The 15846-nt window shown below is 42.6% G+C and overlaps 1 protein-coding gene across 1 annotated transcript; it reads right to left on the bottom strand.

Moving 5' to 3' along the window:
* Positions 1-3800: 3800 nt before the first annotated feature.
* On the bottom strand, positions 3801-5749 carry LOC115153570 (uncharacterized). The gene is made up of 2 exons (XM_029699162.1): positions 5342-5749; positions 3801-4415 (listed from the first exon to the last, which is right to left on the bottom strand). Exons 1-2 carry the CDS (start codon positions 5747-5749, stop codon positions 3954-3956), a joined length of 870 nt encoding a protein of 289 aa, XP_029555022.1. The 3' UTR covers positions 3801-3953.
* Between the last annotated feature and the right edge of the window lie 10097 nt (positions 5750-15846).

Raw genomic sequence — 15846 nt, 5'->3', positions numbered from 1 at the left:
CGTCATACCGCAAAGGAAAGAGACACATTGTATCTCCTAGAGATGAACGTACTTTGGTGTGAAAAGTGCAAATCAATCCCAGAACAACAGCAAAGGACCTTGTGAAGATGCTGGAGTAAACGGGCACAAAAGTATCTATATCCACAGTAAAACGAGTCCTATATCGACATAACCTGAAAGGCCGCTCAGCAAGGAAGAAGCCACTGCTCCAAAACCACCATAAAAAAGCCAGACTACAGTTTGCAACTGCACATGGGGACAAAGATCATACTTTTTGGAGAAATGTCCTCTGGTCTGACGAAACAAAAATAGAACTGTTTGGCCATAATGACCATCATTGTTTGGAGGAAAAAGGGGGAGTCTTGCAAGCTGAAGAACACCATCCCAACCGTGAAGCACGGGTGTGGCAGCATCATGTTGTGGGAGTTCTTTGCTGCAGGGGGGACTGGTGCACTTCACAAAATGGATGGCATCATGGGGTAGGAAAAGTATGTGGCTATATTGAAGCAACATCTCAAGACATCAGTCAGGAAGTTAAAGCTCGGTCGCAAATGGGTCTTCCAAATGGACAATGACCCCAAGCATACTTCCAAAGTCGAGGCAAAATGGCTTAAGGACAACAGAGTCAAGGTATTGAAGTGGCCATCACAAAACCCTGACCTCAATCCCATAGAAAATTTGTGGGCAGAACTGAAAAACGTGAGCGAGCAAGGAGGCCTTCAAACCTGACTCGTTACACCAGCTCTGTCAGGAGGAATGGGCCAAAGTTCACCCAACTTATTGTGGGATGCTTGTGGAAGGCTACCTGACACGTTTGACCCAAGTTAAACAATTTAAAGGCAATGCTACCAAATAGTAATTGACTGTATGTAAACTTCTGAACCACTGGAAATGTGATGAAAGAAATAAAAGCTGAAATAAATCATTCTCTCTACTATTATTCTGACATTTCACATTCTTAAAATAAAGTGGTGACCCTAACTGACCTAAAACAGGGAATGTTTTACTAGGATTAAATGTCAGGAATTGTGAAAAACTGAGTTTAAATGTATTTGGCTAAGGTGTAGGTAAACTTCTGACTTCAACTATATATGTCCTATTATTACTTTGTCGGGCAAAGAATCAACATCAAAAGTCAAAAGAGCAGACAAGGACTCTTCTGTTTCACCACTCACGCCACCCTGTCTGCGTCGCACCAAAGGACGAGCATCACAAACACCCGGAATCTTTCCCTTCAGTTGGTCAACTTTTATATTTACTGATACCCTGTTATCACTCCTTTCATTGGTGCCCTTTTCTTGAGAACAAAACAATTCATGTTTCTTGCACCCATTCGCTTAATGAGGAGCACCTTCTCCATCTGACCGGCAGTAACACAAACAATTATCACAAGACCGCTTCTGTTTATCCACACCGATTCCACAGCACCCAACTCTGTTTTCACCCACCCGAAACCACAAATGGATCAGCCTAAAGGCAAGAGTCCACTTTTTCCAAAAACTTCACTCCTACTGTCACAGACTCATCTTTATCCCGACCCTTGGTGTAAGCTTTGGGCTAAGAGAACTTCACCACACCTAGCACCTCAGATACTTCACCCTCATTCATTTCCATTTCTCCTCCTGTCGTCAGCTCACTCTGCTCACACTTTCTACCATTCTTCTTTAACAAACCATCTCCCTTTTTTCTGCAATTTTTTACCTACTCAAGCTCACCCTCTTGCTCCCTCTCTCTCTTAGGCCTCCTCTGCCTCTCTTTTCCCCTCCAATCCTCTTCTGTATTCCAAGTATACGTCTCCTTATGATAATACTGCACTTTTCCTGACATACATCTTATTCATGCCTTCTCAAGGGAACCCATTTAACCGTACAATCAGCACGAACCCCTCGGGATGTAGCGCTCAACAGTGCATCCCACTTATAAAGCAGCTGCTTTGTCTTGATGCTCTTCTTTTCTGTGTAGTTCCCATTGAGCTAAAATCGAATTGATGTAGTTCATCAGCGTAACCACTAAGCAAGAGCCAGCACAGAGTCAGGAGCTGTGCGGTGTTTTTGAAAATGTATTTCACCTTTATTTAACCAGGTAGGCTAGTTGAGAACAAGTTCTCATTTGCAACTGCGTGTGTTAGTTTATTTTTAGGGAAACCATTGCAGATTATTTTATTGAGTCTATTCCAGCCAATTTAAAGTGACTTCAGAAAGTATTCAGACCCCTTCCCTTTTTACACATTTTGTTACGTTACAGCCTTATTCTAAAATGGTTTAAAAAAAATGTTTTCTCAGGAATCTACACACAATACCCCATAATGACAAAGTGAAAACAGGTTTTTAGAAGTGTTTGCAAATGTATTAAAATTCAAAAACAGAAATACCTTATTTACATAAGTATTCAGACTGTTTGCTATGAGACTCAAAATTGAGCACAGGTGCATCCTGTTTCCATTGATCATCCTTTAGATGTTTCTACAACTTGATTGGAGTCTACCTGTGGTAAATTCAATTGATTGGACATGATTTAGAAAGGCACACACCTGTCTATATAAGGTCTCACAGTTGACAGTGCATGCCAGAGCAAAACCAAGCCAGGAGGTCAAAGGAATTGTCCGTAGAGCTCCGAGACAGGATTGTGTCGAGGCACAGATCTGGGAAAAGGTACCACAAAATGTCTGCAGCATTGAAGGTCCCAAGAACACAGTGGCCTCCATCATTCTTAAATGGAAGAAGTTTGGAACCACCAAGACTCTTCCTAGAGCTGGCTGCCTGGCCAAACTGAGCAATCGGGAGAGAATGGCCTTGGTCAGGGAGGTGACCAAGACCAGATGGTCACTCTCTGGGAGAACCTTCCAGAAGGACAACCATCTCTGCAGCATTCCACAAATCAGGCCTTTATGGTAGTGGGCTGTCATATACCATTTACTGAGGAGTGGTTTCTGTCTGGCAGCAGCTCTGTCTGGCAGAAGCCACTCCTCAGTAAAAGGCACATGACAGCCTGTTTGGGGTTTGCCAAAAGGCACCTAAAGCCTATCAGACCATGAGAAACAAGATTCTCTGGTCTGATGAAACCAAGATTGAACTCTTTGGCTTGAATGCCAAGCGCCACATCTTGAGCAAACCTGGCACCATCCCTATGGTGAAGCATGATGGTGGGAGCATCACGCTGTGGGGATGTTTTTCAGCGGCAGGGACTGGGAGACTAGTCAGGATCGAGGCAAAGATGAATGAAGCAAAGGACAGAGACATCCTTGATGAAAACCTGCTCCAGAGTGCTCAGGACTTCAGACTGGGGTGAAGGTTCACCTTCTAACAGGACAACGACACTAAGCACACAGCCAAGACAATGCAGGACTGGCTTCGGGACAAGTCTCTGAATGTCCTTGAGTGGCCCAGCCAGAGCCCGGATTTGAACCCGATTGAACATCTCTGGAGAGACCTAAAAATAGCTGTGCAGCAACGCTCCCCATCCAACCTAACAGAGCTTGAAAGGATCTGCAGAGAATAATGGGAGTAACTCCCCAAATACAGGTGTGAATACTTCCCGAAGGCACTGTATTCATTCTTGTAATAAGCCTAACGGTGACAGTGGTCACATTACAAACAATAAATATGCAATAAGCTACTTTAAGCATGATTATTAAAAAAGACGTTTCAATCACGCTCATTCAAGGCCTTTTATTTACACTTGAAACATCAAACTTATGTATGAGAACAGGCCAGAGGGTCTCATGAGGTACAATTAAAAAATAAACATGATTTGGTGTGATTTTATGTTGTCTCATTAAAAAATGTGTAAATATGGATAGATTTTTTATTTTCTTTTGTAAAAGTTTTATTGTTGCATTTCCTTTACTAACAGCTCATATTTTTGTACATCATTTTATACACGTAAAAACGGCATAAAAGCATAAAAAACAGCATTTGAATATTACATTTCAATTTGTTAAAAAGTACATGTTGTTAAAAACAAATAGAAACAACTCGTTTCGCTACCAGCAGATTGCGGGAGGACCACAGTGCATCCTTCAGACACGCGAAGGTGGGCCAGAGCTTAGTGAAGGCCTTCGGTGGAATAGGCCTTCGGCCCACCCCATACAGCACAAGCTGGGGCGTTAGGTCCTCCCCTGCTGGCAGACACAGGGACATCAGGGGGCCTGCTTCCTTCCACAGGTCCCTGGCGGCTCTGCACTCCCAGAGCAAGTGCCTCACCGACTCATCTTGGCCGCAGCCTGGTCGGGGGCACGCGGGTGTCCTTGCCATGCCCCGGGTGTGCATAACGGCCCTGACCGGGATGATCTTATGGGCGACCATCCAGGACAGGTCCCGGTGCCGGTTCAGCAGAGCAGGATAGGCCACGTTGCGCCAAACCGTTGTGGGCTCGCCTGTAGCAAGCCTGCGCACTGGACACACTGGTTCCCGCTCCTGCACAAGAGAGAGAAAAGAGCGGTGTTTAGTTAAAACCGTGACTGCCTCTTTTTCCAGTTTAAAATGTCTTAAAAACTTTTGGAGCTGGACGTAGTGTGTGGGGAGCAGGAAGGAGACTGGGGCTCGCAGGTCGACTGGGATCAGCCTCAGGGTCCTGAGGTAAGATCCCAGCCCTAACTGTGCGAGGGCCTGGGTCTTGTTGTTGACCGGGGAGGTTGCAAGAGTGAGGTGTAACGGTGTGTAGCGGCTGCCCAGGAACAAGTAGAGGTCAGGCAAGCCTTCCCCCCTCGGACCTGGGCCTCTTGACCACCTCACTCTTCAGCATCTCCCACTTGCTTCCCCCACAGGAAGCGAAAGACCATTCGTTCCAGAGCTAAAAGAGTTGTTCGTGGGGAGGTAAAAGCACAGGAAAAAATAAAAAATAAAAAAATAATGTATGAAATGTATGCATTCACTACTGTAAGTCGCTCTGGATAAGAGCGTCTGCTAAATGACTAAAATGTAAATGTAAATACAGAACTGATTAATATAAGCACAGGTAAAATCACAGCTTTAATGATTAAAACCTTGCCCTCAAAAGTCAGCTGTCGAAGTCCCCAAAAACCCAGCCTCTGTCTTACTGTCCCCAGGATCCCACTCCAGTTGTCGCTTCCTCGTCCCTCCTGGTCAAACTTTACCCCCAGTACCCTTATGTCAGTCATTTTAACTGTCAGTGGTAGTCTGGTCAAGTCTGGGTCTGCCAACGGTCCGAAAAATTGGGCCTCTGTCTTGTCTCTGTTCAGTCTCGCCCCAGAGGCTCGTCCGTAGCAGTCAGTCCTGTCCAGGGTCCTGTCGACAGATAAAATGTTGGTGCATAAAATGTTGACGTCGTCCATGTAAAATACGCACTTGGCGGTCATCCCCCCACTCCCCGGGATACCCACCCCACTGATCTGTTGGTCCTTTCGCAAGACCTGTGCCAGTGGTTCGATGCAGGCCACAAACAGAAGAGGAGATAACGGGCACCCCTGATGGAGGCCGCAGTGTACTCCCACTGATTTTGACAAATGCCCATTTACAAGGATTTTAGTGGTAATGTCACCATACAGCAATCCCACCCAAGCTAGAAACCTTTCAGGGAACCCCATTTTTTGCAGTACCTTGAAGAGGTACTGGTGCGAGACCCGATCAAAAGCTTTTTCAAAATCTAAATTTAGGACTACAAGCCGCATGTTTCTGTCTCTCGCATAACAGATGGCATCTCTGATCAGTATCAGGCTGTCCGTGATCTTCCTTCCGGGAATGGCACAGGTTTGGTCCGGGTGGATCACCTCCCCTAAAACACAAGACATTCTGAGTGTTAAAACCTTAGTAATAAGTTTACAGTCAAAATTTAAAAGGGTAATCGGACTCCAGTTTTTCAGGTCAGTCCTGTCATTTTTCTTGTGTAAAAGAGTTACGATATCTACTCTAAAACTGTCAGGTAGTTTGTTGAGTAGTTCAAAGTTAGTAAAAACAATCAGAAGTTCATCACAAATATGGATAGATACAACAAACACATTGTGCGTGTTCCAGCAGATCACTTTTGTCAAGAAGTTGACCAAGGTTAGTCACCGCCTTTAGAAGTGTGTTGCATTATGGGTATACACATTTTTACGATTACATCTACTGCATGACCTTTACAACAACCATGATCAAAAGATCATGCCTTTTTGATTGCAGTCGACTGGAAATTTCTGCAGTTGCCCCATCAACTGCAACTTAAAGTCGGAACCAAAGCATTGCGGGAGACAACCTTCTTCAGTTTTTTTGGAAGCAAAATGTTCATAAATAGTTGATGTCTCCACCTATCATTGGTTATTATCAATGCATCTTTACTGTTTTGTGTGGATGACAATTTAGAGCTTAAATATAGCATAAATATTTTTCAAATACTGCAGAACTGTCATTCGCCATGGATGTTAAAAAAAATACTAATAAGCTGAGCTGACTCATGCAGCGCTGTGTGTCACGATCGCAGATTTTGGAGAAACAAAAAATGTCGGTACATATAAGTGTCTTATATCGGCCGAAAGCTTAAATTCTTGTTCATATAACTGCACTGTCCAATTTACAGTAGCTATTACTGCGAAAAAATGCCATGCTATTGTTTGAGGAGAGCTCCTAACAACAATACACTTTTTCACTGCGATAGGTTTGATAAATTCACCTCTGAAGATGAAATGTGTACTTACATTCTGAAATCTTGCTCTGATTTATCATCCAAAGGGTCCCAGAGATAACATGAAGTGTTGCTTTGTTAGATATAATAATTTTTCATATCCTAAAAAGGTCCATGTAGCATGCACGATCGATTTTGTATTTCCATTCGTTCAATTTACAAAGAAAGGAATCTGTGAAAATCTAACCGTACATGTTGTTTCAACCAGTCAAATCACGTTCGTATTTATTCCTCAGAGATCCTAGAACGTAACCAGACTTCACTATATCATTAGGAGTGTAGTATATCCTATAGGACACCAAATTTGGTCAGAGAGCGACCCTTTCATGGCGCGCCAATGATGCGGGCGGTCTTCACTTGATTGACTGTAACTTTGTCAAATAAGCAAATAAGCACCAATCAAACAAAGCTAGCTAGATAGCCAATGAGCTGGGCTTTCAGGGAGTAAACCCTGTATCTGTCGCAAAATTTTGCTGCTAACCTTGTGCGACAGCAAGCCTTTTCCTTTTGGACAAAAATTACAAGAATATGGAGAGTTATGAAGTTATGAAAACTGGGTGTTTTGCAAATGTTGAACTTACAATATGGCTACTAATACTGGAAAAGCTAAATCAAAGTCCAAGTATACAGATTTGACGATATTCTTGCAGAAAAATGTAATGTAAATGTCTCCTTCGCGATTTGCCCAAATGTACCTGGGTGACACACTAAATGTTATGTAGCTTGCTCATACTTCAAGTTATCAGTCTGAAACTTTGCACATACAATGCTGCCCTCTGTCTGGTGGACACCATCGGAACTACAACCAGAGTGATGGCTAGATTTGGGACCTTTCAAAGATGGTGGTAGAAAAAAAACTTTTTGTTATTTTCCTTTGTATTTTCTTCTACCAGATCTATTGTGTTATATTCTCCTACATTCAATTCCCATTTCCACAAACTTCAAAGTGTTTCCTTTCAGATGGTACCAAGAATATGCATATCCTTGCTTCAGGGCCTGAGCGACAAGCAGTTAGATTTCGGTATGTGATTTTAGGCGAAAATTGAAAAAAAGGGGGCTTTCCTGTCGGGTCGCGTCAATTCGAATCTGGTATTAGGATATAAACAAACCATGCAACTTAGTTTTGCAATGATTATAGTACAAATGGAAAATATGATGTTCGTATATATGGTCTCACTGTAACACCACGCAGGGCAAAACAGCGAAGAGAACGTCACATCCTTTGTTCTCCCTTATATACTCTGACAGAGATAGTTCCCGCTCATTGCTGGCCTGTCAGAGCGAGGATGAGCGTGGTTTAAACTTCCTCATCCTATCGTCGGCGTGCAGGCTGGTCCCAGCCTCGTGACGCACTTCCTGTTGCCGGGTGTAGTTCTTGTCTTCAGCAGTTGACTTATCCGTAGTTTATATACTTAATATTGTAGCATAGCTTCTCCGTTATATTATATATATATATATATGCAAACAAATAGCCAGTTCAACCCTAACAATCCCGAAGAAGATTTATTTTAATACATGCTTTTAACATAAATTTATGTAACCAAATGACGGGGGATTAATGGTACATTAACTAGGCCTACTGGTGACCTATATAATGGGGGAATTGATAAAATAATAAACAAAGGGCAAACTCACACAATGAAACAATGAATGTGCAAGGTATTACGGGGAGACAGCTGTGTGCATTCTGGAGAGCTGTGCATGCATTCTGGAGAGAGATGTGCCATATCTTTGCCACACACCCCTCTCCTTGTTGCAACATTTTAAATTATACTCAAGACACATTATCTTTACACATAATTTAGATCCTTATCACTGACAGCGCAACTCAATCAGCTAGACCTATTGCCACGCAATTTGCTGGCTTCCAAAACACACTTGTGATTTCAAACAATCCATAGCTACTTTTTAAAAGAAGCTAATGACCCTCTGTGGCGGAGTCATGCTCCCTGGCGAAGTATTTTGAATTATTTTATTTAGAAAGCATTAATTATAGCCTATAATTTTGGCGAAACATCAATTTACTTTAGGCGAATCCACTTTCCTTTACTATTCGCAAGGGGCTGAAACCTGAGATCTGTTTATAATGACGAGATTGTCATGTCTCCGCCCTGGGAGTCTTCATCCCAAAGGCGGGAAGGCAGGAGACAAGTTTAGGTCTGCATATTATGCAGACGAGCCCTCAGCGGTCTACTCGCATTAATATTTTTAATGACTGGTATACACCCACACCATTCTGTTGTTTGGGTACGCCCACACCATTCCAACACACAAAAGCTGCATTTTAATATGCTTAATTTTCCTTCCGAAAGGTAATTATTTCACTCATATTGTAATTAATTATATGAACAAAAATATAAACATAACCTGCAACAATTTCAAAGATTTTACTTCATATGAGGAAATAAATCAATTGAAATAAATTCATTAGGCCCTATTCACATGACTGGGAATACGTACATGATTCTGTTGGTTACAGATACCTTTAAAAAAATGGGCATCACAATGTGCCTCAGGATCTCGTCGCGGTATTTTTGAGCATTCAAACTGCCAATCGATTAAATGTAATTGTGTTTCGTTATCCGAAGTTTATCCCTGCCCATACCATAACGCCACCATGGGGCACTCTGTTCACAATGTTGACGTCAGCAAACCACTCGCCCACGCGACGCCATACACATGGTCTGCAGATGTGAGGACTCTTATTTTGCAGAAAAAAATCTGGGCTCGCGCTGCCAGCATAATATCCTGCTGCTAGGAGAACAGCTAATGATCTCGTGCTAAAGTAGGAGTTGACTGTACTGATAGTGACACTGTTGTCTGTGGTGATAGAGTTAACTTTGGAGTTGGCCATACTGATAAATGCATAGATCAGAATAATTTGACAACAGATGATAAATTAAAACAAGTCTGTTTAATCACCAAATCTGAAACATAAATTGTATGGCAGTGGCAGGGATGTTGGCAAGGATCAGAAAGTTGACCAAAAATAAAATGGGGGTACAACAACATTTTCTGGATTATCATGCCCTTTCAAATTGCAAAACATTCCATTATGCAGCATAATTAAACCTTTTAGTTCAAATTTTGGTTGGAAGTTGCCAAAACGTTGCAATGGCTAATTGGAAAACCCATTGTCACTAAACATAGTGTAAAAATTCTTATGAATATGTGGGACAAGAATAGAAATGATCAGATTAAGGAACAGGTCGAGTTGACCAACCCTTTGAGCTGTCACCTATACAGTACATTCGGAAAGTATTCAGCCCCGCTGACTTTTTCGACGTTTCGTTACGTTACAGCCTTATTCTAAAATGGATTTAAAGAAATGGCCCTCAACAATCTACACACAATGCCCCATAATGACAAATATATATTTTTTGTTGTTGTTGTTGCAAATGTATTAAAAATAAACTGAATTATCACATTTACATAAGCATTCAGACCCTTTACTCAGTACTTTGTTGAAGCGCCTTTGGTAGCGATTACAGCCTCGAGTCTTCTTGGGTATGACGCTACAAGCTTGGCACATCTGAATTTAGGGAGTTTCTCCCATTCTTCTCTGCAGATCCTCTCAAGCTCTGTCAGGTTGTATGGGGAGCGTCTCTGCACAGCTATTTTCAGGTCTCTTCAGAGATGTTCGATCGGGTTCAAGTCCGGGCTCTGGCTTGGCCACTCAAGGACATTCAGAGACTTGTCCTGAAGCCACTCCTGTATTGTCTTGGCTGTGTGCTTAGTGTCGTTGTCCTGCTGGAAGGTGAACCTTCACCACAGTCTGAGGTCTTGAGCACTCTGTACAATGCTCTGTTCATCTTTCCCTCAATCCTGACTAGTCTCCCAGCCCCTGCCACTGAAAAACAGCTCCACAGCCTGATACTGCCACCACCATGCTTCACCATAGGGATGGTGCCAGGGTTCCTCCAGACGTGGCGCTTGGCATTCAGGCCAAAGAGTTCAATCTTGGTTTCATCAGACCAGAGAATCTTGTTTCTCATGGTCTGAGAGTCCTTTAGGTGCCTTTTGGCAAACTCCAATCGGGCTGTAATGTGCCTTTTACTGAGGAGTGGTTCCGTCTGGCCAATCTACCATAAAGGCCTGATTGGTGAAGTGCTGCAGAGATGGTTGTCCTTCTGGAAGGTTCTTCTATCTCCACAGAGGAACTCAAGAGCCCTGCCAGAATGACCATCGGGTTCTTGGTCACCTCCCTGATCAAGGCCATTCTCTCCTGATTGCTCAGTTTGGCCAGGCGGCCAGCTCTAGGAAGAGTCTTGGTGGTTCCAAACTTCTTCCAGTTAAGAATGATGGAGGCCACTGTGTTCTTGGGGACCTTCAATGCTGACGAAATTCTTTGGTACCTTTCCCCAGATCTGTGCCTCGACACAATCCTGTCTCAGAGCTCTACGGACAATTCCTTTGACCTCCTGGCTTGGTTTTTGCTCTGACATGCACTGTCAAATGTGGAACCTTATATAGACAGGTGTGTGTCTTTCCAAATCATGTCCAATCAATTGAATTTACCACAGGTAGACTCCAATCAAGTTGTAGAAACATCTAAAGGATGATCAATGGAAACATGATGCACCTGGGCTCAACTTCGAGTCTCATAGCAAAGGGTCTGAATACTTATGTAAAAGAGGTATTTATGTTTTTATTTGTTATAAATTTGCTAACATTTAAAAAAAAAAAAGTTTTTGCTTTGTCATTATGGGGTATTGTTTGTAGATTGATGAGGAACATTTTTTATTTAATCCATTTTAGAATAAGGTTGTAATGTAACAAAATGTGAAATAAGTCAAGGGGTCTGATTACTTTCCGAACGCACTGTATGGAATGAGATAGGAGATGAGGATGACAGTGCAACAGAGTCAAAGACAATAAACTTTGTGCAAGTCTTCATGAAATGCCAGATGGCTCTTTTCAACATCAACAAAAGCATCTAATTTGACCTCTGTTATACCACACTGAACAAAAAAATAAATGTAACATGTAAAGTGAAATAAAAGATCCCTGAAATTTTCCATACGCACAAAAAACAAATTTCTCTCAAATTTTGTGCACAAGTGTGTTTACTTCCCTGTTAGTGAGCATTCTCTTTTGCCTAGATAATCCATCCATCTGACAAGTGTGGCATATCAAGAAGCTGATTAAACAGCATGCTCATTACACATTACCTTGTGCTGGGGACAATAAAAGGCCACTCTTAAATGTGCAGTTTTTCCACAATAACGCCACAGATGTCTCAAGTTGAGGGAGCGTGCAATTGGCATGCTGACTGCAGGAATGTCCACCAGAACTGTTAACAGAGAATTGAATGTTTATTTCTCTACCATAAGCCGCCTCCAACGTCGTTTTAGAGAATTTGGCAGTACATCCAACCGGCCTTACAACCGCAGACCACGAATAATCACACCAGCCTAGGCTACTTCACCTGTGGGATCGTCTGAGACCAGACACCCGAACAGCTGATGAAACAGTGTGTTTGCACAACCGAAGATTTTCTGCACAAACTGTCAGAAACAGTCTCAGGGAAGCTCATCTTTGTGCTCGTTGTCCTCAGCAGGGTCTTGAACTGACTGCAGTTTGGCATCGTAACCGACTGCAGTGGGCAAACGTTCACCTCCAATGGCCACTGGCACGCTGGAGAAGTGTGCTCTTCCTGGATTAATCCCTATTTCAACTCTACCGGGCAGATGGCAGACATTGTTTACGGCATCGTGTGGGTGAGTGGTTTGTTGATGTCAATGTTGTGAACAGAGTGCCCCATGGTGGTGGTGGGGTTATGCTATGGGCAGGCAGAAGCAACGGACAACGAACACAATTGCATGTTATCGATGGCAATATGAATTTACAGAGATACCGTGACGAGATCCTGAGGCCCATTGTTGTGCCATTCATCCGCCGTCATCACCTCATGTTTCAGCATGAAAATGTACAGCTTCATGTCGCAAGGATGTGTACACATTCCTGGAAGCTGAAAATGTCCCAGTTCTTCCAAGGCCTACATACTCACCAGACATCTCACCCATTTAAGCATGTTTGGAATGCTTTGGATAGATGGGTACGACAGTGTGTTCCAGTTCCCGCCAATATCCACCAACTTCACACAGTCTCTGAAGAGGAGTGGGACAACATTTCACAGGCCACAATTAACAGCCTGACCAACTCTATGCGAAGGAGACGTGTCACGCTGCATGAGGCAAATGGTGGTCACACCAGAAGCGGACTGGTTTTCTGATCCCTACCTTTTTTTTAAGGTATATGTGACCAACAGATGCATATCTGTATTCCCAGTCATGTGATATCCATAGATTAGGGCCTAATGCATTTCAAATGACTGATTTTCCTTGTATGAACTGTAACTCAGTAAAATCTTTGAAATTGTTGCATGTTGCCTTTATATTTTTGTTCAGTGTAGATGTAGGGGACATTGCCATTTATTCTCTATTTAACCATTGTCTTTCATTAATCATCTTCATTTTCTAGATACTCTGTCTTCCAATGTTGGGGACTGCATTCTCTCTGCTCTCTGTCTCCCTCCTGTAGAAAGGGTGATTGCAACAGAACAGACAGAATCAGAAACACAGTATCATCCTTGAATGTCTTCATGGATACATTCACCAAAGAGTTGGAGGTGGACTCTGCAACATTGACAGAGTACACAGAGATGGAACCGGGGACAAGTATGGATGTAGTAGAAAGAGAGGAGAGGGTGGAATGTGAGAGAAACAACAAACTATCTATAGAGTTTGCTGACCTTGTGGACCATGAGGACATGGAGGTTCATGCCGGTAATGAAGAAGAGAAGGTTGTGGGGAACTCCTCGAGGCCACCAGTACACCACAGGACCCATCTTAGCAACCTAGCCAGACCAAAAGACACAAACAGTAAAAAGTATGCCGCATTTGCAAAAAGTGTTTGCCAAAATCTAGCAGCATGAAAGTTCACATGAGATCCCACTCAGATCTGCACCTTCACACATGTCCTCATTGTGAGAAGAAATTAATGTTCCTAATAACACTAAGTGCACAAGAACTCACCGCCAACCCACTCTTCTGTGCTCTGTGCAGAAAGATGTTCGCAGACCCCCCAAAAATAGAAATGGATCAGCTGGTATTTTATTTTCTTATTTAACTCGGCAAGTCAGTTAAGAACAAATTATTATTTACAATGACGGCCTGCCGGGGAACAGTGGGTTAACTGCCTTGTTCAAGAGCAAAATGAACCGATTTTTACCTTGTCAGCTTGGGGATATGATCCAGCAACCTTTCGGTTACTGGCCCAATGCTCTAACCACTAAACCACTGACAAAACAAAGCTGAAATTGCACATGCTGTGTGTTCATAGCAAAGCCGAAGATAAACTCTTCTGCTTCCAGTATGACAAATCTTATGGTGGAAAGAAGGCGTTGTGGCAACCTGTCATGAGCAAAATCCATCCACCTGATAGGTGTGGCATATCAAGATGCTGATTAAAGAGCATGATCATTACACAGGTGCACCTTGTTCTGGGGACAATAAAAGGCCACTCTAAAATGTGCAGTTTTGTCACACAACGCAATGCCACAGATGTCTCAAGTTTTGAGGGAGCGTGCAATTGCCAGTGAAATTCTTAGATTGGGGCCTAATGAATTTATTTCAATTGACAGATTTCCTTATGACCTGTAACTCAGTAAAATATTTGAAAATGGTGCATGTTGCATATATATTTTTGTTCAGTATAATTGATACGTATACACCAATCAAACACAGGGAGGAGGAGAAATGCAGTGAAATGTAAATATGGTAAGGAATGTGTCACACAGCACAATAAACCCTAAACTGTTTTGTTTCTGTAAATCACAAAATAACAGCAAACAGCAAGGATTGTGTTGACTCTCCAGATAGTCAAAAGGATGTTGAATCTTCTACTTTTCTATGCAACTCAGAATCATGACAAGTTAAGTAGAGTGACTACAAAATGGATTTAGTCTTAAAGGGAACTGTGACACAGTTATACATTCTATTGTTTGTGACAAGGTCAAAATTAAAAATGGTACAAAGAGATAATGTAAATAAGGCTCAGGTACAAAACCTATTGCCTGCCTGTTGAGAGTTTAAATGAGGGAATGTCAACTGCTCAGAGAAGACCCTCAGACTGTCAACTTAATATGCAAAATGTACACACTTTTGAGGATAAAGAACCTGCTTCTGACGAATGGGAGAGGATCCCTTCAGAAAGAAGTGGTAGGTATTTTAAAAAGTTCTCATGGGTGGGCCTATTTGCACCGCCGAGAAGCGGGGTCCAGAACAGTCGGATCCGCAGCCTCTGCCTTTTAAAAAAACATAGCAGTTGTGGTGTTTATGTGCTTGTTCTCTAAAGCAGTCTTATAAGAGGGCAATATGGATACACTATTTCACAATGACATGCGAGACTATGTTTTACATGAGTTATCAGAGAGGAAATTACTTAGTTGAAGGAAGTTAAGGTTTTCATTTTATTTATTTCACCTTTATTAAACCAGGTAGGCAAGTTGAGAACAATTTCTCATTTACAATTGCGACCTGGCCAAGATAAAGCAAAGCAGTTCGACACAGAGTTACACATGGAGTAAAACAAACATGCAGTCAATAATACAGTATAAAAATAAGTCTATATACAATGTGAGCAAATGAGGTGAGATAAGGGAGGTAAAGGCAAAAAAAGGCCATGGTGGCAAAGTAAATACAATATAGCAAGTAAAACACTGGAATGGTAGATTTGTAGTGGAAGAAAGTGCAAAGTAGAAATAGAAATAATGGGGTGCAAAGGAGCAAAAATAAATAAATAAATAAATACAGTAGGGGAAGAGGTAGTTGTTTGGGCTAAATTATAGATGGGCTATGTACAGGTGCAGTGACCTGTGAGCTGCTCTGACAGCTGGTGCTTAAAGCTAGTGAGGGAGATAAGTGTTTCCATTTTCAGAGATGTATGTAGTTCGTTCCAGTCATTGGCAGCAGAGAACTGGAAGGAGAGATGGCCAAAGGAGGAATTGGCTTTGGGGGTGACCAGAGAGATATACCTGCTGGAGCGCGTGCTACAGGTGGGTGCTGCTATGGTGACTAGTGAGCGGAGATAAGGGGGGACTTTACCTAGCAGGGTCTTGTAGATGACCTGGAACCAGTGGGTTTGGCGACGAGTATGAAGCGAGGGCCAGCCAACAAGAGCGTACAGGTCGCAGTGGTGGGTAGTATATGGGGCTTTGGTGACAAA

This window comes from Salmo trutta, chromosome 18 (assembly GCF_901001165.1).
Source record: "Salmo trutta chromosome 18, fSalTru1.1, whole genome shotgun sequence".
Lineage (NCBI taxonomy): Eukaryota > Metazoa > Chordata > Actinopteri > Salmoniformes > Salmonidae > Salmo > Salmo trutta.
Note: the sequence above shows the minus strand (reverse complement) of the source record. Positions and strands in the feature narration are given on the sequence as shown.